Here is a 24,862-nt window from a genome sequence, read left to right as displayed (position 1 = left end):
TACTGATTATATAGACCAAACGTGCAAAGTGAAAAGAAAGAAGGGAAGAAAAAAGTAGCAGTTACATTGGGAAGGAGGCAAATTGGAACGGACAGGAGAGAGAAAGGAAAAAGTAGTCGTTTTAAAAAGTGAAAGGGGATTGGTTGATTTGATAGTTAAGGTTTTATATGGTGGTTAAACCTGAAATGTAACTTCTTATAACCAAGCATTAAATACTTAAGATTATAGAAGGATTTCTGGAGAAGGGTTACAAAAAATCTTACGCTTGAGATTTCTGACCCAGATTTCAGGTTTTGAACATTCTGAACTTGATGAACATTCTGATCTGAGAAACATTCTGAGCTCAGGAACATTCTGAACTCATGAACATTCTGATGAATGTTTTGATTGAGATAGATCTATCTGATTTACATCAGATGACATCACGGGGTTTAGTCTAAGGCCCTTAGTGATCTGTAATCAATCTTTATTGGGATTTTTCATGATTGACAATTTTTCTTTAAGAAAATTGAATCTATCCTCAACAAGGGGTTTTGTGAAAATGTCAGCTAGTTGATTTTCAGTATCAACAAAACTCAATGCAATATTCTATTTCTGAACATGGTCTCTAATGAAATGATGCTTTATTTCAATATGTTTAGACCTAGAATGCTGAATAGGATTTTTAGAAAGATCAATTGCACTTGTATTATCACAAAAAATAGGAACACTTGTGTACCTTAATGAGTAATCTTCCAATTGATTTCTTACCCACAAAATTTGAGAGCAACAACTAGCTGCAGATACATACTCAGCTTCAGTTGTGGAGAGTGCAATGATGTTTTGCTTTCTGCAAGACCATCCAATCAATGCTTGTCCTAAGAATTGACAGGAGCCACTTGTACTCTTCCTCTCAACTTTGTCTCCAGCATAATCAGCATCACAATATGCTACAAGATCAAAACTGGAACCTTTTATATACCAAAGGCCAAGATCAGTAGTACCTACTAGTTATCTAAAAATCCTTTTAACTGCAGTTAAATGGGATTCTTTTGCACAAGTTTGAAATCTAGCACATAAACCTACTGCAAACATTATGTCAGGTCTGCTAGCAGTCAAATATAATAATGAACCTATCATGCCTCTATATTCTTATTCAGAAATAGATTTTCCACTCTCATCCTTATCTAAACTTGAAGATGGATGCATAGGGGTGACCATGATTTTTGCCTCATTCATTTTATATTTCTTAAGAATGTCTTTGACATACTTTTCTTGACTTATGAAAATTCCATTTGGATGTTGTTTGATTTGTAACCAAGGAAGAAACCAAGTTCACCCATTGTAACGCCCTCCTTTTATTTAATTATTTTTATTAAGTTAGAGTCTATTTATGTGATTTATTTTATATATGTGAGGTGTTAGTATTTTATTATGTGGCATTATTCTATTATTTATTAGAATATGAGAATTATTAGTGTAAGTAGAATTGGAGGTTATATTAGAAAGAAGAATAAGTTATTGGGCCTAAATAGATTTAGGAAGAGTGACTAGTATTATAAATAAGGAAGCTTATGTTAGAAAGAGTTTTTACGTTAAACCCCTTTTTGGAGAAAGAGGAGAACTTAGAGAGAGAGAACCCTAGGAACGAAGAACGCTGTTTTTGATTTCAGAAAAACTATCTAAGGTAAGGGTGAGACTATCTTGCAATAATAATAAGTCTGTGAATTATTAGATTACAATTAACATGATTTAGGATGAGTTTGTAAGGGGGAGAAACTTTCATCTTATAGTATTCTTATATTTATGGTTGTTGTAACTCTATGAATTTGGTGTTGTTATCATAGAAAACTATGGTGAGTAATTGGTGATGAAAAAAAAGATTGATGATGATAGTTAACGGTGTGGTTGAAAGATTATAGTTATGAAACCAAAGTTAGGAGAATGAATTAGAGGTTTTAGTCATGTGTTTGAAAAGTTAAATCTGATCTATTTTGAAATTGGAATATTCTTATGAACTGTATTTAGGGCTTCTGCGATATACGATTTTGAATTAAAAGCGTTGAATACCTGATCCAAAAACCAAACTTTTCTTCTTGAATGATCCAAGGTGTTTTCCTGAAAACTTAAATCTTGAATTTTGAATAAACATTATCGTAAGGGAGTTAGAGTTTCAACGTATAATAAAAGTCCTTGAACTTAAAATTTGCATATTTTCTGTTGACTAGGGTTGGGTTCATGCTAATACCCATGAGTGTATAGTTTTAATTAGTATTATAGAATTTGTAGAATTTAGTTGAATTTATGAGTCTGTTATATGTGAATCATGGTTAGTTTCCTTAGATACCACTTCGCCATTATCTTTTTATAGGTTGTATACTATTTTAGACTAGTATAGGCATAGTTGCAAGTAGGGGTGGGAACAGGCCAGGCCGTCCGACAGGGGCCTATGGCCTAGCCTATTTAAAGCCTAGCTCGGCCCAGCTCGTTTATTAACAAGGTCAGGCTCAAGCTTTTTATAAAGCCTATTTAATTAAATAGGCCAGGCTAAGGCTTACAAAAAAGCCTATTAAGCCCGTCGGGCCGGCCTATTAAGCTTTTTATGTATAATATATCTTCCATTATTGATATCGTTGAAGTTTTTTTTCTCTTAAACTCAAGCCTTCATAAGATTAGTTATTTAGTAGCACATATATTGTTGTGATTATACCTTCATAAGATTTCATTATTTAGTTGCAGATATATTCATGTGCTTTAGGCCTTCGTAAATTTTGGCCTATTTAGTAGTAGGCTTACATGTGTTGCTAGGCTTTGGTGTAAAATAGGCTTTTAAATAGGCTTTCAGGCTTCATCGGGCCTTTAAATAGGCCAGGCCAGGCCTCGAAAATGAGCCTATGCCGGGTAATAGGTCAGGCTCAGGCCTATAATTTTTGAAGTAGGCCAGGCTTAGGCCTTACAAAGCCCGGCTCGGCCTAGCCTATTTCCACCCCTAGTTGCAAGTGGTTATGAGTGGAGTGTGTCACTCTAATGTCCAAAAACCGAGAGATTTTTCTTGTTCAGTTATATGAATTATGAGTTTTCCTTTCTAAAGCGTTTGTAGTATTATAACAATGATAAGGAGCCATTATTGGCTTTGGAAATCAATTAAGTACCATGTTCAAATTAGAATATATATATATATATATACACGTGATATTTTCAAAGGATACTATATATTGTTCTTTAAATTCCTTAGCTGATATGAGTAATTTAATTAATTAAATTATTAGAGGTTTATAATTAAGATCTTTGCAAGTTTGGCAATTTTATACTACATGTGTGTCGTGGCTTATTTTACTTATGTTTTGAACGATGAATTGAATTGGTTATGTGAAAATGGACTTAAGTAGAAAATGAAGGTTATCTAGATTATTAGAAGTTGTCCAGGAAGCCTAAGTTAAGATGACTAAGATTGTTAATGATGTGAGATTGTTATATATGCACTATATGTGTTATTTATGATGCTGATATGATGTGACTTTATAAGTACTGCATATGTTGTCGTTGATCTTATTTAAGTTGTAAGTATCGGTCTAAGTTGCAAGAATTTAAGAAGTTGTCCATGATTACGGAGTTGTATAAGATGTTTACGTTGTGTCTAAGTTGTAGGAAGATTGAGTCCATTGCATACTCATTAAAGTTGGGGGCTTTAGGCCCGACAGCCTTGTGCTCATTAAAGTTGGGGGCTTTAGGCCCGGCAGCCTTGTGCGCAAACTACGTTGGGGGCTTTAAGCCCGACAGCTTTATGCTCACACGTTGAAGAGCCTAATTACGCTCATTTATGTTGTTGATTGGTACCACATGCATTTGCATATCAGGATGATTTAAGATTATTTTAAGAAGTCGAAGTTGCATAGTCGAGTAGAGTTGTTAAGAGGTTAAGATGTCAAGTTGTTAAGATTGATTTATAAGTTGAATACGAAGTTGATGTTGATGATTGATTATGAAGCTGACCATGAATTGATTATGAAGTTGTTATGATAATGCTATGTTTGATAATGCTATGATGTTTATGATTAATATTTGACGATATGTGATGATGTTTGTGATTAATATATGTGATGATGTTTATGATTAGTAACTGATGTTATATGATGATGTTTATGTCTATGATTAAGATGATATAAGATGAAGTATATGACTAATGTAGGAGATTAATGGTGCTAGTTAATGAAGTTTAAGATATGTTAATGATATTTAAGTTGTTAAATGTAATTTATGATTTATAAGCTTGATATTATTGTTTGAGAAATCTCACCCCTTCTGCTTGAAAATGTTGCTCTTCGTATGGGTAACTTGAAGGTAATCAAGATTAGCTGCGGTCGTGGGTGACTATCTCTCACTGTGTCCTTAGGTGCTCTGATACGTAACGGGATGGGGATTTTGATACTATTTTCTGTTCCTTTACGTATTGCCTTTTGAAGTTTAAGAATTATTATTGAACTAAGATTTATGAGACTTTTATGATGAGGCCTGCGTGCCAAGACTTTTATCATGTTGAACTATTTCCTCTGCGTAGTTTCAGATTTTATGATGTTAAATTTTGGAGGATAATTATTATTATCTATCTTATGACTTTCAAGCAGTATGTGGCATCCCTTTTATGAATTAAATACTCTGATTTAAATGAAATTTTTATGTTGGGAAAAACGGGGTGTTACAATTGGTATCAGAGCAGGTCGGTCCGTCCGGCCAAGTAGATGAGTCGTGTGTCGTGTCGTCATGTTTTCTATTTAGTAGTTATGTTTTGTTATGTGATCATGTTTAACTGACTAACTTTGATGTGTTTTTTTTTTGTGTTTTGTTTGAAGAAGCAATAACTAAATTTATTTTCTCTTGTGCTTTGAATTTCGAGGACGAAATTCTTTTAAGTTGGGGAGAGTTGTAACGCCCTCCTTTTATTTAATTATTTTTATTAAGTTAGAGTCTATTTATGTGATTTATTTTATATATGTGAGGTGTTAGTATTTTATTATGTGGCATTATTCTATTATTTATTAGAATATGAGAATTATTAGTGTAAGTAGAATTGGAGGTTATACTAAAAAGAAGAATAAGTTATTGGGCCTAAATAGATTTAGGAAGAGTGACTAGTATTATAAATAAGGAAGCTTATGTTAGAAAGAGTTTTTACGTTAAACCGCTTTTTGGAGAAAGAGAAGAAAGATGAGAACTTAGAGAGAGAGAACCCTAGGAACGAAGAACGTTGCTTTTGATTTCAGAAAAACTATCTAAGGTAAGGGTGAGACTATCTTGCAATAATAATAAGTCTGTGAATTATTAGATTACAATTAACATGATTTAGGATGAGTTTGTAAGGGGGAGAAACTTTCATCTTATAGTATTCTTATATTTATGGTTGTTGTAACTCTATGAATTTGGTGTTGTTATCATAGAAAACTATGGTGAGTAATTGGTGATGAAAAAAAAGAATGATGATGATAGTTAACGGTGTGGTTGAAAGATTATAGTTATGAAACCAAAGTTAGGAGAATGAATTAGAGGTTTTAGTCATGTGTTTGAAAAGTTAAATCTGATCTATTTTGAAATTGGAATATTCTTATGAACTGTATTTAGGGCTTCTGCGATATACGATTTTGAATTAAAAGCGTTGAATACCTGATCCAAAAACCAAACTTTTCTTCTTGAATGATCCAAGGTGTTTTCCTGAAAACTTAAATCTTGAATTTTGAATAAACATTATCGTAAGGGATTTAGAGTTTCAACGTATAATAAAAGTCCTTGAACTTAAAATTTGCATATTTTCTGTTGACTAGGGTTGGGTTCATGCTAATACCCATGAGTGTATAGTTTTAATTAGTATTATAGAATTTGTAGAATTTAGTTGAATTTATGAGTCTGTTATATGTGAATCATGGTTAGTTTCCTTATATACCACTTCGCCATTATCTTTTTATAGGTTGTATACTATTTTAGACTAGTATAGGCATAGTTGCAAGTGGTTATGAGTGGAGTGTGTCACTCTAATGTCCAAAAACCGAGAGATTTCTCTTGTTCAGTTATATGAATTATGAGTTTTCCTTTCTAAAGCGTTTGTAGTATTATAACAATGATAAGGAGCCATTATTGGCTTTGGAAATCAATTAAGTACCATGTTCAAATTAGAATATATATATATATATATATATATATACACACACGTGATATTTTCAAAGGATACTATATATTGTTCTTTAAATTCCTTAGCTGATGTGAGTAATTTAATTAATTAAATTATTAGAGGTTTATAATTAAGATCTTTGCAAGTTTGGCAATTTTATACTACATGTGTGTCGTGGCTTATTTTACTTATGTTTTGAACGATGAATTGAATTGGTTATGTGAAAATGGACTTGAGTAGAAAATGAAGGTTATCTAGATTATTAGAAGTTGTCCAGGAAGCCTAAGTTAAGATGACTAAGATTGTTAATGATGTGAGATTGTTATATATGCACTATATGTGTTATTTATGATGCTGATATGATGTGACTTTATAAGTACTGCATATGTTGTCGTTGATCTTATTTAAGTTGTAAGTATCGGTCTAAGTTGCAAGAATTTAAGAAGTTGTCTATGATTACGGAGTTGTATAAGATGTGCACGTTGTGTCTAAGTTGTAGGAAGATTGAGTCCATTGCATACTCATTAAAGTTGGGGGCTTTAGGCCCGACAGCCTTGTGCTCATTAAAGTTGGGGGCTTTAGGCCCGGCAGCCTTGTGCGCAAACTACGTTGGGGGCTTTAAGCCCGGTAGCTTTATGCTCACACGTTGAAGAGCCTAATTACGCTCATTTATGTTGTTGATTGGTACCACATGCATTTGCATATCAGGATGATTTAAGATGATTTTAAGAAGTCGAAGTTTCATAGTCGAGTAGAGTTGTTAAGAGGTTAAGATGTCAAGTTGTTAAGATTGATTTATAAGTTGAATACGAAGTTGATGTTGATGATTGATTATGAAGCTGACCATGAATTGATTATGAAGTTGTTATGATAATGCTATGTTTGATAATGCTATGATGTTTATGATTAATATTTGACGATATGTGATGATGTTTGTGATTAATATATGTGATGATGTTTATGATTAGTAACTGATGTTATATGATGATGTTTATGTCTATGATTAAGATGATATAAGATGAAGTATATGACTAATGTAGGAGATTAATGGTGCTAGTTAATGAAGTTTAAGATATGTTAATGATATTTAAGTTGTTAAATGTAATTTATGATTTATAAGCTTGATATTATTGTTTGAGAAATCTCACCCCTTCTGCTTGAAAATGTTGCTCTTCGTATGGGTAACTTGAAGGTAATCAAGATTAGCTGCGGTCGTGGGTGACTATCTCTCATTGTGTCCTTAGGTGCTCTGATACGTAACGGGATGGGGATTTTGATACTATTTTCTGTTCCTTTACGTATTGCCTTTTGAAGTTTAAGAATTATTATTGAACTAAGATTTATGAGACTTTTATGATGAGGCCTGCGTGCCAAGACTTTTATCATGTTGAACTATTTCCTCTGCGTAGTTTCAGATTTTATGATGTTAAATTTTGGAGGATAATTATTATTATCTATCTTATGACTTTCAAGCAGTATGTGACATCCCTTTTATGAATTAAATACTCTGATTTAAATGAAATTTTTATGTTGGGAAAAACGGGGTGTTACACCCATCATGCTCATCTCAAATTCACTTTGCATAAGATTGGAAAACTCTTCACACATTTTTTCTTTGGTGGCACCAAAAATAATATCATCCACATAAACTTGAACAATAAGTAAATCAGAGTTATGTGTTTTTCTAAAAAGTGTGATATCAATTTTTCCTCTTGAAAAACCATTTTCAATCAAAAATGTGCTAAGTCCGTCATACCAAGCTCTAGGAGCTTGTTTAAGACCATAGAGTGCTTTAGTGAGTTTGAAAACATGATTTGGTTTTTCTTCATTTATGAAGCCAGAAGGTTGGCTTACATAAACTTCCTCATTTAAAAATCCATTTAAAAATGCACTTTTAACATCCATTTGAAAAAGTTTAATGCTTTTGTGTGCAGCATATGCAAGAAGAATTCTGATGGCTTCTAACCTTGCCACTGGTGCAAAGGTCTCATCATAGTCAATACCTTCTTGTTGGTTGTAACCTTGAGCAACTAACCTTGCTTTGTTTCTGACCACCTTACCATTTTCATCAAGCTTGTTTCTGAAAACTCATCTTGTTCCAATGATGGTTTTCTCTTGATTATTTGGAACCAGGTTCCAAACTTTGTTTCTTTCAAACTGAGAAAGTTCTTCCTTCATGGCCTCAATCCAAGAATCATCAATAATAGCTTCATTGATTGACTTGGGTTCCATTTGAGAGATCATTGCCATGTTGGTATCTTGAAAGGACAATCTGGTTCTTACACCATCAGTTGTGCTTCCAATGATTTGATCTACATGATGATCTCCTACCATTCTCCAACTTATAGGTGGACTTTGGAGAGTCTGATCCTGAACATTCTGATCATCTTCTTTCTCTACTTGATTGTCAGTGTTCTGACTGAGAACATTTTGAAGTGTTGCCACTTCCGTGTCTTCACTTTCTTTTGGTTGAGAATGTTCATCGTATTCATCAAATATGACATGCATACTAATTTCAACTGTCTGGGTTTTTAGATTGTACACTCTATAACCTTCAGAAGTTGTAGAGTATCCTAAAAAGATAGCTTTATCTGATTTAGGATCAAACTTACCCAATTTTTCTTTGTTGTTCAGAATGTAGCAATAGCAGCCAAATATGTGAAAATAAGATATGCTAGGTTTAATGTTTTTCCAGAGTTCATATGGGGTTTTATTAAGAACCTTTCTTATTGAAACTCTATTCAAAATGTAGCAAGATGTGTTAATGGCTTCAGCCCAAAAATAATCTTCAACATTTGATTCATTTAACATTGTTCTAGCCATTTCTTGCAAAGTCCTATTTTTTCTTTCAATAACTCCATTTTGTTGTGGAGTTCTTGCACAAGAAAAATTATGTTTAATACCATTTTCATCAAAGAATGTTTTGAAGGATGCATTTTCAAATTCTCCTCCATGATCACTCCTTACTGTAATGATATTAGAACCTTTTTCATTTTGAACTCTTTTACAAAAGTTTTGAAATGCTTCAAAAGATTCATCCTTGTGTTTTAAAAATAAAACCCATGTAAATCTGGAAAAGTCATCAACAATAACAAAGCCATATCTTTTGCCATTTAGACTTGCAGTTTGAACTGGACCAAAGAGATCAATGTGAAGAAACTCTAAAGGTTTCTGAGTTGAAATAAACTCAATGGTTTTAAAACTGCTTTTTACTTGTTTACCTTTAACACAAGCTTCACAGATCTTGTCCTTGTCAAAGCTAATCTTAGGCAAACCTCTAACTAGATCAAGTTGAGAAAGTTTAGCAATGGTTTTCATGCTTATATGACCAGCCCTTTTGTGCCAGATCCATTTGTCTTTTTCAAGAGACATAAAACAGGATTCAGCAGGCATATCATTTAGTTCTAAAACATACAAGTTCTTTCTTCTTGATCCAGAGAAAAACAATTTGTTAGAGGAGGTCTGTCTTATTTCACATATGTTAGGTTTAAAGATCACTTCAAATCCACTATCACATAATTGACTTATGCTAAGTAGATTGTGTTTTAAACCTTTTACAAACTGAACATTTTCTAGTTTAGCAGAGTTAGGTTTTCCTATAGTACCTTTACCTCTGATCTTACCCTTGTCATTATTACCAAATGTCACCAGTCCTCCATCCTTCTTTTCAAAGGTCAGAAAACAACTCCTGTCACCTGTCATGTGCCTAGAACAGCCACTATCCAAGTACCATGGCTTTGTTCTTGCACCTTGAGGTAGGACCTACATTTGACAAGATAAAAACTTTAGGTACCCATGTAATGTTGGGTCCTTGAGGGTTAGTTCTTCTAAGAGATCTTTCCTTATTGTAACATTCTGTCTTGTATGATCAGATTTGTTATAGTAGGAACATGACTTCTTAGCCTTTTCAGTCTTTTGTGAACTTTCTGATCTATTGAGATGAGAACGTTCTGAACTAAGATTAATCTTATTTTGTTTGATAAGTTTTTTTCTTAACATTGCATATTGTTTCATCATGTCCATACCTATCACAAAAATAACATTTAGTTCTTGGTTTAGCCTTAGGTACAAAATTTTCAATAATTTTTTGTGGATCTTTAAAGCCTAAGCCAGATTTTTTAGCACTTTCATTTTGAGATCCTAAGATGTTTTGAAATGTTTCTGTAGATTTTATAAAACCTGTAAGATCATTTTTCAAAGTTTCAACTTCCTTTTTCAAAAGCATGTTTTTCTTTTTCATTTCAGAAGGTATAGAAATAATGCCTTTTTGTTTTCTGTTTAGTTCTCTTTGTTTTTCTGACATTTCAAAGTGAGAATCTTGCAAAATTAATATGGTCTTTCTAGACTCATCATACTTGTTTTGAAGTGTTTCTTTTTCTGCTTTTATCTCAGAAAGTTATTTGAATAAAGAATGGCATCTATTAGTTAAGAAGTTTGAATCATATAAGAGACTATCCATTTTATTTTCAAGATCTTTATATAAAGAATCAGTTTTATAGATGATTACCTCTTCCTCATCATCTGATTGAGCCATCAATCCCATGTTGGCTTCTTCATCTTCTTGAGGTTCTGATTCTTCCAAGCCATCCCAAGTGATCATTGCCTTCTTCTTGAAAAGAGGTTTCCTTTGCACCTTCTTGATGTCAGGACATTCACTCTTGTAGTGTCCAGTTTTGTTGCAGCCATAACAAGTGACTTGGCTTTTGTCTGCTTCAGTTTTGGTGCTATTGTTGGTGTTTGGAAACTTCTTTCTGATGTGATTTCTTCTTAACATAATTCTTTGAATTCTTTTGGAGATTAGAGGAAGTTCATCTTCAGCTTCTTCTTCATGAACTTCTTCTAATTCTTGTGGTTCTTGCACATCATCATCAACTACTGATGGGGTTTGCTGAGATGCTTTCAAGGCAAGTGTCTTTACCTTCTTCACTGGTTTGTCTCCTTGAAGTACAACTTCATGAGCCCTCAGTGAACCAATGAGATCTTCAAGGTTCATGGTTTTTAAATCCTTGGCCTGAGTGATTGCAGTGACCATAGGTCTCCACACAGTAGGAAGACATCTTAAGATTTTTCTGATTCTATCATGAGTAGAATATGCCTTTCCAAGAGATCTCATTTCATTTACTATTGTAGTAAATCTAGCATACATCTCATCAATGGTTTCATTTTCACTCATTTCAAAAACTTCAAACTTTCTGACACCAATGTCAATTCTAGTTTCTTTGACATGAGATGTACCTTCATGATGTATTCTCAAAGTATCCCATACCTCTTTAACATTCTTGCATTCATCAACTCTTTCACTTTCTTCCATGATTAGTGCACATGATAGAAAGAGTCTAGCTTTAGAGTTTAACAATACCTGAGCTTTTTCATCTGTTGACCATGCACTCTTTTCCTTGACAGCTCCTTCTTTGGTTGTTGGAACAAAATCTCCATCTGTGATGACTGCCGACATATCATTGTCTTGAGACCTGAGAAAGAGCTCCATCTTGCCTTTCCAGAAGTAATAGTTTGAACCATCAAAGAGTGGTGGTCTGTTTCATGATCCTCCTTCAGCTATGTACTTGACTTTAGACATACTTCCTGAATCTTTTCTCTAACACTTGTTAAAGTGTTCAAACCCTTAGAGCCGGGCTCTGATACCAATTGAAGTAGATAAAATAGTCACAAGGAAGGGGGGTTTGAATTGTGACCCTTTAAAAATTATCCTGAAACTTAAAAGTGATTCTCAAGTAGTTTACTTGGAATAGTTAAGTTAACTTTCTGAACTCAGAATGTTCTGAGATTCATGCACAGAAACTAATTAACAAAGTAAATGTGTTGGTGTGTGTTGTGTATACTGAAATTAAAGAGTATAAGGAAGAGAGAGAGAGAGAACACACAAAATTTTATAGAGGTTCACCCAATGTGGGCTAGTCCTCTCCTCACAATCTTGTGAGAGTTTCCACTATGATGCTTGAGATAACTTCTCAAATCCTGCACCTTACAATCCTTGTTCACCTGAACAATTACAATTATGTATTCTCTAAGCCTCAACAGGCTTACACCTTCTTGCTAAGTTAACCACTTAGACTTTTACAACCTTTGCTCAAACTAACACTTTAGTACCCCTAAAGCTAGATGAGACTTTGTTACAATTTGTATGGAGATTGAATGTTTGTGAATCAGACAGGGAAAGAGGAAGAAGAAGAAGAAGTTATCTTAGAGATAACAGAGAGTATTGATTTGCACTAAGTAATGAAAGCCTTAGAGATTGATCAATTTCAGATTGCAAGAACTTCAAACAAAATCAAAGTTGTTTTCTTGTATGCTTTGCAATGGTGCAAGTAATGTTGAGCCTTTGAACTGTATTTATAGAGTCCTTGGGTTCATATAGTCGTTGTAAGGTGTCCAATGGTGTTATGTCATGTGTGCTGGGTCTAGAGCTGTCAAAACGGGTGGCCCGGCCCGTTTAGGCCCGGCCCGAACGGGCCACGGGCTTTTTAGGGCCGGGCTAAAAAGCCCGGTTTAAATATGGGCTCGAAAAATAGAGCCCGAGCCCGGCCCTATACGGGCTCCCGGGCTAACGGGCCGGCCCGGCCCGCAGGTATTTTTTTTTTTTTCATTCTTTAAAGTGTTATTGCTTTGAATTAGTGTGAGATCACTCGATAAAGTAATGATAACAGAATTGAATTATTTCTTTAAGAAAAAACTTGCATTATGGTGTATGAGTGAAAGATGGGGAAAAAAATTAGGAGATGGATATTAGATATCTAATAAAACATGTGAATATACTGCCTCACGTATTGGATCAGGCCTATTTTCATGGACATTCACAGCAGGTATTTCTTGTCAAGCCTAGTATTTTCAACTCAAAACCTGCATCTTCTGGCACACTCATTGCTCTGCTCAAACTTAGTCTTAATTGCATTTTTCATAACTATTGTGCTGTCATGTAAGTACAGTTTGGTTTTGTTTTAGTTACTTTCTGTTCAATATATGCGCCAAGCATTGTTTTGAAAGCAGGCTTTGTCACTTCTCAACCAACAATTAATCATGGTCCTGCAATGCATATATTATTAATGCAGATAGTTGGGTATAGTAAAATGGCATGGGTATAATAATATAAAATTGTATGGGTATAATAATATAAAATGGTGTGGGACTTTCCATTATGGCATAACATCATAGTTTAATATGATGGTGTTAAATGAAACGAAACAAGTTTGAAAAATGCTATGGGTATAATAATAAAAAATGAGATAAACTTTTAAGAAGTGATCTCACACTAATTCAAAGCCTGAATCTATTCGGGCTCCAAATTTTCGGCCCAGGCCCTGCATTTAATTCGGGCTTTCGGGCCGGCCCGTAAGGCCCGGCCCGTTTTGACAGCTCTAGCTGGGTCCCACAAGCTTTTACTTGAAATTCTGGGGAAACATTCTGATCTCTGATGAACATCAGAATGTTGTTGGGTTCATGATGATCTTCATCTGGGTTCATCATGTTCTTCATATGGGTTCATCATGTATAAATGAACATATGAAGTTATGGGCGTGTCATATGCTTTCCATATGAATTTCTGGGCAATAACCAAAGTATGGACTTTTCTTCATACTTCAGAAAGTTCAGTTCCCAGATCTGCCTTGGAACTTGGTGCAAGAGGATATAGTGGGATTCTGCATCTTCATACACATGCTTTGAGAGATTGTATGGTCCTTGTACTGTACCAACTCCCATGCGTGTCTGTCTCTCATTGAGCAAGACAGATTTGCTTTGCTTTGGCTTTTTGCTTTTCACCTACTGTACTGTTCATGAGGTAAGCATGTGCAGAGCTGAACATTCTGACCATCAGAATGTTCCATTTGTTTCACTTAGGATGATTTGTAAGACTACCATTTGATGTAATCAAATCCTAATGGTGAAACACAATGAAGAGCAGTGTTATTAACATCTAGGATGATATTCCCTTGTGGAATATTCCTAGTACATCAATGTTCATAGTCTTAAATGAACATTGAGTATCCTTTTTGACATAATCCTTGTATATGCCTTTATTGCTTGATTGATCCATGCAAATGTACTTTTTTGGACATATATCCATGTCACATGTGCCTTGCATGACCTTGATCAGTATTCTTGAGATTCTTGGCTTGTGTAAGAACAACCTTCTGATCTCTGCTTGAACATTCTGATCTTCGAGCAACATTCTGATCTAACTTTCTGACCTCAGTTTTAGATCATGAATTCAAATGTCCTTTGATTTCTTGATTCTTGGTATGAATTAAACTTTGTTCATGTCTTAGTTATAACACTCAAGAGCACAAGTTAAATACCAAGGAATTAATCAAAGTCTATTAATTCTTTAATCATATTGGTTTATTATCTTTAAAATTAATTAGGGATTTTGCCTCAACAGTTATGGCCTGCACATTTAAGTCATTATAAAAAGTGATATTTTTCTAATTTTACCCTTGTCTTAAAGTAGCAAAGACATTAATGAGGTGGGTTTAGTGAGGGTAAATTTGGAATTGTGGCATTTAATAGGTTCATTTTACTATACCTTTTCTTATATTTGAGACCACCAATTTTATTTTTTTGTTTCTTACATTTGAGACCGGAGGAAGTACTAGTTAAACAAGTTTTTCACCATTTTTCAATATAAAATTTCTATATTAATTTTCTTAACAACAGGATCATAACATTTGTTATCATTTCCTTTTATTACATAAGTCAAACTTTGTTGTCTTTCTAGTTTTCACATAAACTCTTCATTTTTCCTCATTTAGGATGTACAACACGCGTATTATGTTTGTGATTGACTGAAATATCAATGTTAAATATCCGAAAGCATGAGTATTTTAGTGATTTAGATTTTATCATATTATTTATAGGAATTTTGTCGTTGTATGCTATTAATTTGGTACTGTAAGTTTGTTTGCAAAGTCACCCTTTACGTTTTTAGCGATGTTGATCATGTTATTTTATCTGATATATTCCTATCAATTTGAATAAATGAATATCGTTTTGCTTTTGTAAAAAAAACGTATTAGGTCGGGTTGTAAATGACCCGAATTCAGCCCACATTAAATTGGACCAAACGAGACATATTTATTATGTAAATATGTGTTATTTTAAAGGGTCTTGATAACGAGTGCCTCGAACACTCTTTAAGCATTCCAAATTAAAAAAATTATTCTTAAAAAAAGTCAAATATTCCAATTTGCTTAGATTACACAAACTTTCATAAAAATTTATTATTTAAGGCCCTTAACGAATGTTCTAGAGGCACTCCCGTTAGTAATTCCTTTATAAAATACTTCATCCGATTTTAGACTACCTCCATCCTTGAATAAAATTCCCTTTTGCAAATATATTTTTTTTAACAACATTAATTATATTTTTATTTAATCAACAATAAATACTATGTTGAAAATATTTTTTTACCAACAACATTAATTATCTTTTTACCAAGTACCCTTATTTATTTTATATATTTTTCTTCAATGAACTATAAATACTATGTTGAAAATATAAACTAAAAATCTCTCTTAAAAGATTTGTCAAAAAAAATCTCTTAGAAAATAAAATTGTAAAAATAATAATAATTAGAAATAATACAGCTATCAACTTTCATAATTCACGTGATTTTTCCAAAAGGATCTTATAATTAGGGGTAAATGTAATATACTATCTCCGTTCCAAAATTCATATCGCAGTCAACCACTATAGACGCGCCAATATACAATTTTGATCATCGATATTTTTAATTATCTATGACAAAAAATTATAAAAATTTGATATTTTAAAAATATTGAGATAAATTGAACAATATATTACATACTACTCCCTCCGTCCCATAATAACTGAACCATTTGCAAAAAAAATTAACTCATCTCACCTTTCAATGCAATAATAATTACTTTTTTCTAATTATAACTTTCATCACTCCTAATTTAAAATATTCTACTTTGCATTTATGATAAGAAGGAATGCACCAATACTTGACGAGACACTCAAAACTGGTTTTCTTCCTCTTTCACTTATACAATTTTTCTTAATACGTGTAAAATGAACAAAATGCTCTATAAAAATGGGACGGAGGGAGTAATATTTATATCTTAATTAGTTAAAAAATATGGTTAAAGTAAGTTAGTTGAATAATTCACATTTTAAAATAACGACATGGAATTAAAAACGGATGAAATATAAACAAACTTTTATTTTCAAATTCATAGAATAATTATTGTATTTAGTTTATAATATAGATCAAATACATCAGTTATTAAATGAATCTAAAAAAAATATTCTGAATATAGATTTGCTTATTGACCTCATTAAATAAATGATTAATTAATCCAATAAATAATTAGGCGAAGCGTAATAATCAGTTATTCACTCACAGCCAACCAAAACGGTGCGTTTTAAGTTCGGGAATTAAGAAATTGAAGTTCAGTGTATAGAGTGAAAGACTTGAACAGATTCAGATCGAGATTGAAGTGATTCCGTTTCTACTTCGTAGTAGCACCAACTCCTCTTTGCTTCAAATCAGGTATATCTATATCTATATCTATATCTATAGATATATTCTTCCAATTTCATTTCTCATAGATCCTTTATATATATTCTTCACCACTTCAATTTCACATTCTCATTTTCATCATTTCAATACTCACTCACTCTTTTCATTTTTTTCTCAACTAACTTCAAAACAAAACCCTAGTAACTAACTTTACAAATTCAATTACTTATAAGAATTTGAATTATTACAATTTGAATTATTTTTTTGCAGGTTTCAAAAATCTTAGAAAATGAATTTCTTGATGCGTTCAACGACACACGTGTATTCAGACCGAGAAAAATCTTCATCAACAACTCCATCAGAACCACCACCACCACCACCACGTGTTGATGCGCTTCCTCCACCTTCTCCGCCACCTCCTGGGGCCCACTCTTTAGAGACTCTTTTGTCTGAGGCTCAGTATAGCCCAAGAGTTGATCAGTTTGAAGGAGGAGAGATTGACGGCGAAAACGGCGGTTTGAAAAATGATGTAACTGTTTTGGCGAAGCATTTGGATGTCAATGAAGAAGAAGGATGGATCACCATTCCTTATAGTACGTGTTCGAATTTATTCACCGAAGTGATCTGGCTCGTCTAAAGTGAGCAATTTAGTATAGCGAGTTAAGTGAGTGATATTGACTGTTGAAAAATAAATCAATGGTTGATATCGCGTTAGGCGTATTCAGTGTCTGACACGACAACGACACATGTGATGACATTCAATTATGCTATTTTTCAAATTATAACTGGTGTTGACTTGTCGGTGTCTGTGTCAGTGCTTCATAGTTTGAGTTTCTCACTTTACTGATTACTCACTTTAGAGGAGTCAAATCTGAACGAAATTTGCATATTGATGTTATTTGGTTCTTTAAGAAGTGTATGGTAGACTTGTTAGAATATTTGATATGTTATATGTGCTAGTTGTGGAGGGGTAACCTTGGCGCAACTGGTAAAGTTGTTGTCATGTGACTGGAAGGTCACGGGTTCAAGTCCTAGAAACAGCCTCTTGTGTAAAAAACAGGGTAAGGTTGCGTACAATACACCAAATGGTGGGACCCCTTCCCGGACCCTGCGTATGCGGGAGCTTTAGTGCACCGGGTTGCCCTTTTATATGTGCTAGTTGTGATATGCTACATTCGAAAAATAGAAGAGAGGTTTGAATGAAAATGGTGTGTTTTAGTTTTAGTTGAATGGTGGAACCGGATCAGTTTAGTGTGATTGTTATGGTTTTGTTATGTTTGTACATGAAGTGATACCTAGGGTTGATATGTTCGAGTGAGACTATATATCATCAATTATTTCTATATTGTATTTGTGTTTTAGAGGGATTTGGATTCTTGTAGTTGTGCTTTTGTGCAGTTGGATATTGGTCGTTAGACTAAGATCAGATTCATCATTCGAGATCTCTTTTAAAATTGATTTGGTAAAGTTAGAATATGAGCTCTTCGATTTTAATCGAACGGTCAAGATCCCTTGTCTGCGTGACTTTGTGCTTTCCGCGACTACTTGAAGTTAGGGAAATAGTTTTTTATTGTCTTTGCTTTTAGATTCTATCTACTGCTTGTTGTAACTTGATATATCTGGTTCCAATTTTTTTAATAGAAGAACTTCCTGAAGACTGGAATAACGTGTCAGATATCCAGTCCCTGCGTCCTCTAGACCGTTCCTTTCTCTTTCCTGGTAAGATTCTCTCCTTATTTGGAGCTCAAGTATCGGTGTTCAAATATGTTAGTTGGTCTTTCAGCTCGTTCGGAAAGTTACCTTACCTGAACCTAATTTATAACTATAATTCAGGTGAACAAGTTCATATTGTGGCATGCTTGTCTGCGTGTAAGCAGGATACAGAGATTATCACTCCCTTTAAAGTTGCTGCTGTGATGAGTAAGAATGGCATGGGTCACAGTCCTAACAAAGAAAACGGGAACATCGAGAAGAGAAATAATTCAGTGGCTGGAGAAGAGCAACTTAGTCCTAGTAGTCAAGATCAGAACAAGGAAAACCTAGTAAAGGCCGATCACCCAGCAGATGTTTCTTCTGGCGAATCCCTTCTAAGAATGGAGGTTCATAGAAGACAAACTGCATCATTGTTGGAAAAATTCAAGAGTTCTCACTTTTTTGTGAGGATTTGTGAGTCTGATGAACCACTTTGGTCTAGACATGGTTCTTCAGAAAAGTCCAATTCCTCTGAAACAAATGGCCAAAATATCTCAACAATTGAAGTGAAAGAAAGTGCAAAACACGAGTCTTCTATTAGCGCAGTTATTGATAGAGCAAATTTTGATGCAACTATTTCTGGTGGAGCGGCGAGAAATTCTGTGAAGTGTTGTGCCCTACCTAATGGAGACATAGTGGTATGTGCCATAGAAAGTCGATAATATGATTAAGCATTTTCTTCAGCTGAATTTTTGTAATTCTTTAAGTTCTGTTCCACTGTCTGTTGGTGCATTATTTTCCAGTTTGATTTGAGATTGATTACAAGCTCTCCTCCTCTTTGCTTTTGATCATTTAAATTTTTCATTTCCCTAACATGCACACATACTAGCGGCTTAGCCATCTTTTACTTGCAATTTACAATAATTTGTAACTTTTAATGCTATCTGTATGTGTGAACATGCTCTTATTCCTTGTGTATATTAAGCTAGAAATAGTTCTTAGATGCAAAACATGAAATCCATTTCATTTGTTCATCCTAATTGTCAAACTCATAGATGAGGTTGTGCTACGAGCTGTTGCATACTCGTTCTGTTTCGGCTTGTAACTGAATTTTCAGCATTTACAATCATTATATTTCTCAAGGCAATTTGGAGCAAACAATTTATATATGGTACTTGGGCTGTTAGGGAGTATATTAACTTATGTAATTATCATCATTAATTATTAATGAGCTTTCTAGGACATCTGTTTTCTGTTGGCAAATTGTTGCGTTAATCTAGTTGGCGTCTTCTCTTCAGTGAACATGAGCCTTTGTTAAATTTTCAATATATTTTATGTGCTTTTTCTATGTTTCTTTAATACTTCATAGATCTTTGTGAAGTATTCCTGTGAAACTCATGTGGATCAAGAAATGCATTTTTTATAAGTTGATTTGAGGCATTCTGTCTTGCATACACAAAATCCTCCTAAATATGCCTGTATAATCTCATTTTCTCAGATTACTGATCTGATTCTATTTTCCTGTTTGGAAGGATCCAGGTTCTTTTACAGGTGAATGTTGGTGTTAATTTTCTTAGAGACCCCTGTATAGAAATTCTCCAATATGAAAAATATGAAAATAAAATATTGTCTTCCGAGAACCAGGACAATTCAGTTTATACAAATAAGGATCCATGTGGAGACCTATTGAAATGGATACTTCCATTAGATAACGTTCTCGCCCCTGCTTCTCGCCCGTTACCCCCTTCTCCATTGTCTACAAACTCCGGAGTGAGTGGCACCTCTCAGAAGTCCCATTCTTCAGCCTCATCTGGCCCTCAGATATTCTCTTTTGGCAGCCATTTTAGAAGTTATTCCATGTCATCATTACCCCAAACCCAAAGTACTAGTGCGCCAACCATTTCTTTAAAAGCTGCTAGTTCTAAGCCAAATTTTGACATTGATGATTGGGATCAGGTCTCATCTCAGAAATTTTTAAAGAAAAAAAATGGGGCTGAAGAACTTTTGTCTTTTCGAGGTGTCTCATTGGAGCGAGAAAGATTTTCTGTTTGTTGTGGCTTGCAAGGTATCTATACCCCAGGAAGAAGGTGGAGAAGGAAACTTGAAATAATACAACCTGTAGAGATTCATTCTTTTTCTGCTGACTGCAATTCAGAGGATCTTCTGTGTGTCCAAATAAAGGTTTGAACTATCATACTTTTTTTGGGGGTGGGGGGAGTGGCCATTTTATTGTCAATTGTTTCTGGACTTTTGTTTTTCATTAATGTTTTTCAAGTTGATCTTCAGAATGTTGCTCCTGCACATGCTCCGGATATTGTCATATTTATAGATGCCATTACAATTATATTTGAAGAAGCTACAAAAACTGGACCACCATCATCATTACCATTTTCATGTATTGAAGCTGGCAATGACCATTCTTTACCAAATTTAGCCCTCAGGTTGTTATTCTTAATATGATTCTTAATGTTGTTTGTATTGTTCCTTATCTGAATGCTGTACACCCTACATAACTCAGTTCTATATATTATTTTGCTGAGGGATCCTGTTCCTGTAAAAGAGGGGGAAATTGTTTCAAGATGCCATGTAATATATTCCCTTGCCCTCCTGCAAATTTGGGGGTGGTAGTTCTTTTTTTTTTTTATTTTTTTTTTTTTATAAATTTAGCAATGTAAGGGATGAGGTCTAGTTCTTCTAATATATATGAATCGTTCCCCTCTTCTTTCGGTAAAAGTTTTTCCTCCCTGTAGCTTCCCCTGTTACCCCATCCTAACATTAGCTTACTGAAAAAGCCTTGCCAACTTCGCTATGCTATTATTGTGCCAGGGCTTTGGGTTCGCAGATATAGGGTTAGGGTTATAAAATGCAAGAGTAGTTTAAAAAGGAAAAATGAAGATGAACAGTGGTTTGAAATGATTTAGATCATTTGTTAGACATATCATTTTATGTAACAGAGGCCTTTTCCGGCTAGAAGCAAGTATTTGGCTTTGAGGGTGAGTTTTTGTATTTAGAACAAATTTTTGTGAAAACTTTTATTCATTGGAAAAATTGTGGAAAATTTAAAAGAAGGGTATAATCTTTTATAAGTAAATAAAAGAGGAAGAATGTAGGTATGAACAGGAATTGAGTTTGCCAGCGGCTAATGGACTTCTTTTATTTTACTAGTTTGAATTTCATACTGCTTGTCAGGCATTACAATGACAAACTGAGTAGTATTAAATTAGACTCATGGAACTAGGTAAGTTAAAGATAGGTCATGAATTTTATTAGAATCTATTTTCCCATTTATCTAATTTGATTAGTTAGTGCTTTGCAGAACAACTACAATACTCTTTAATAAGAACTGTAACTTGTAACATCTTGGTTCAGTTGATATTCCTAATTTACCATATATATAATCCTGTTTGAACAATTGCATAGTGGGATGACGAAATAATAAGAAATTATGTTTCATGAACACGCGGCTATGTATCTTGTTTGATCAATCTGATTATTAGCTCGTTAGGAAGGGAATAATTATTGCATACAATTGGTGAAATTCAGAATTTGGTATGTGTAGTTAGCTCTAGTATTCTTTATCTCTTTTTTTTTTTTTTAAACAAGTATTCTTTATCTTATTAGAAGTTTCTTATTCCAGGAGAGGTGAGGAGCATTCTTTTATCCTTAAACCTGCAACTTCTGTGTGGAATAATCTAAAGGTTCATGATGAAAGTCCCCGCTTTCCAAAGTTGCAATCTGGAAACTCGACATCAAAATTAAGTCTTTCCTCCAATAGTCTTGACAGAAGTAAGATTTCTTCTAACGATGACCAGTATGCAGTTATGGTGTCATGTCGATGCAATTATACAAGTAAGTCTTGCTCCCTTTATTTGTTCTGTTATACCAATGAAAATTAAGGTGTTGACCAGTACTTCTTTCCATCGTTTTATTCTTAATAAAGCATCAAAGTTATTCTTTAAACAACCAACAAGTTGGCGTCCACGTACATCAAGGGATATCATGATTTCTGTTACATCTGAGATGTCGGGAGAATCTCCAGGACCTTGTGAAAGAAATTCCCAACTTGCCGTTCAGGTCAATATATGTTTAAATTTTGACTATCTTGAGTTGAGATCTTACATTAGTGCTCATATTTAGTTTGCTATGATTATTCCCCTACTAAATTACAATTAGATTAATCTAATTGCTGCTTCTTTATCAGGTTCTGACTCTTCAAGCTTCGAATTTGACATCCGAAGATCTAACATTGACAGTGCTTGCTCCAGCATCTTTTACTTCACCACCTTCTGTAGTCTCACTGAGTTCACCAGCCTCTCCAATGAGTCCTTTTATTGGTTTCACAGAATTTTTGGGAAGGATAAACGATGATGGCAGACCTCAAACAGTTTCTACGAATGATGATGTCATCCCTAGTTCTGGTGTGAGTTGTACACATCTGTGGCTCCAGAGTAGAGTTCCACTGGGGTAATATATTATTCCTTGTTTTTCAATTTTTGTGCTTTTGTTTAAATTAGCACTGATGAATATAAAACCGTATATTCTCCACATCAGGTGTATCCCATCTCAATCCACATCAACCATTAAGCTTGAGCTACTCCCGTTGACTGATGGTACAATCACACTTGACTCTTTGCAAATTGATGTCAAAGAAAAAGGTATGGATCGTCACACATTTGGATGATATTTTTTCTTGTTATGAGTATAGATGTTTGGGAAATTGTGCCCAGTGTGGTGTTGGTCGCTGAATTATACAGTACAAATGTACAATATAATATAGTCGACTCGTACCCTTTTCATATTAATCACATGCATAGTAAAACTCAATTCTCAACACTCCCCCGAAGTTGGGTCCAATTTGCACTCCAATTAAGTGCCGGGGTGAAGATGTTAGTGAAAGTTCTCTTGTTCCAACATGTACGGTAGATACAAAAATGAATCTTACAGATGTTTCAAGATATGCAAAACTGCATCCCAATGAGAACTTTTAGGGTATGGCATGAATTAATTGACACTTTCTGGGTAGGAAACATTTGGACATATGAGTTACATGGTTAAATTACCAATACCATTTAAGGAAATGGGAATTTCTGGATCAGATAGTAACTCGCCATCATCTGGAGCGTGTTTAAGATTTGGAACGATCGAAGTATCTGAAGGCTTAGTTCCCCACATGGTAATCTGGGAAGGAGATTGAGAAAATTTCCAATTTTACTTCTAAATTTCTCATGAACTACTTCAAAGTACCTAGACCCTTTGGTCTGAAAACTGGTTCCCCCCACATACTAACCTCAGTGGCTAGCATGTTGTGTCTATGAAAGATTCTTCTGGCATTTTTGGGAAGAAGGGGAAAAATAGACGGACTTAAAAAGTTCCAAGTTACCATGTCAGAAAAATAGAACAGTGATGAGTCCAGCTCTCCCTATCTGTCAAGTGTCGAATGTCTTTTACTGCATGTAGTAGTACAATATGGTACAAAAGGATACATACCCTTTGCACATGAATCACATATTCACATGCTGTCTAATTAACTATAATGACATACATATGTGGTTGAGCTTGTATTTAAAGAAATATTTGGTCAATACTTTATATTTCGTCAATCACTCATTGGCATGACAATAAACATTGCAACTTAATAAATACAGTAAATTTTAGTCATGAATATTACATAATATGGTATTGTATCGGTTTCCCCCAGTTGTGATACTTCTTTGCAAAACATCATTTGGGTCCATTTTCTGTTATTTATTGTGTGGTAATTTATTTCCTGTTCTCCACAGTCATTACTTTATGTATTTACATGTGGACTCTGCAAATCATATGTTGTTACATAGATATTCACTCCTATATTTTTACCATGTTTGGTTTATTATACATTCTGGTTATGAACAGGTCTTACCTACATTCCTGAGCGCTCACTAAAGATAAATGCAACTTCAAGCATTTCTAAGGGGATTGTTTAGTATAGACAGACAGGCTGGTTGAGTTTCATTGAACATGTGATCTGGTGCTGTAGAAGCAAAAATTGAATGATTTGTTTGCTTGGATTTCATAACTGCCCTTGCAACTTGCTACCAGTGGTACAAAAGTATCTTCCCTTACGAGAGCATTGTGATGGAGTTGGTGTGCCGATTTATTTAGAAATAGAGCTTCACTTTTGTGTTGTAAACCACGAGGTTAAGAATAGATGATTGTTTCATACCCCTTGAAGGGGGAAAATGTAATTTTTATAGATAGATAAATCTATTTTTTTGTGAAGATGTACGTATCTGACTTCAGATTCAAGGTCATGATTGGCTTCCGGATCCTGGCATTGGCACCTGCTGTTTAGTGTCCTTCAGTTGACATCAGTGGAAGGAAAGCATTGTAAACATGGATTTTTTTTATTGCCACATTAATACACATGGTTGGTTTGGTTTGCTTATTTTATGGAAGAGAATATTTGAACACTATTATCATTACTCTTTATCCGAGACTCTAGTCTTGTACTCCCTCCGGTCACTATTATAAGCAATTTTTGACTTTTTAGGTTC

At 34.1% G+C, this 24,862-nt stretch overlaps 1 protein-coding gene and 1 pseudogene across 2 annotated transcripts; one reads left to right on the top strand and one right to left on the bottom strand.

The window, feature by feature from the left end:
• Window positions 1–8,227: 8,227 nt before the first annotated feature.
• LOC146899635 (uncharacterized) lies at window positions 8,228–11,717 on the bottom strand (annotated as a pseudogene).
• Window positions 11,718–16,569: 4,852 nt separating this feature from the next.
• LOC146899634 (heat-inducible transcription repressor) lies at window positions 16,570–24,753 on the top strand. 2 transcript variants are annotated; one of them, XM_085738022.1, is made up of 11 exons: window positions 16,570–16,667; window positions 16,908–17,230; window positions 18,282–18,356; window positions 18,471–19,027; window positions 19,869–20,510; window positions 20,616–20,770; window positions 21,967–22,178; window positions 22,270–22,403; window positions 22,531–22,793; window positions 22,881–22,984; window positions 24,222–24,753. In XM_085738022.1, exons 2-11 carry the CDS (start codon window positions 16,927–16,929, stop codon window positions 24,290–24,292), a joined length of 2,517 nt encoding a protein of 838 aa, XP_085594148.1. In that variant the 5' UTR covers window positions 16,570–16,667; window positions 16,908–16,926; the 3' UTR covers window positions 24,293–24,753. The 2 variants fall into 2 exon arrangements, with proteins under 2 accessions (XP_085594148.1, XP_085594147.1); XM_085738021.1 differs by having other exon boundaries at window positions 18,279–18,356.
• The last annotated feature ends 109 nt before the right edge of the window (window positions 24,754–24,862 follow it).

Source organism: Medicago sativa, chromosome 8, assembly GCF_051527215.1.
Source record: "Medicago sativa cultivar Bolivia chromosome 8, Bolivia_mono, whole genome shotgun sequence".
NCBI lineage: Eukaryota > Viridiplantae > Streptophyta > Magnoliopsida > Fabales > Fabaceae > Medicago > Medicago sativa.
Note: the sequence above shows the minus strand (reverse complement) of the source record. Positions and strands in the feature narration are given on the sequence as shown.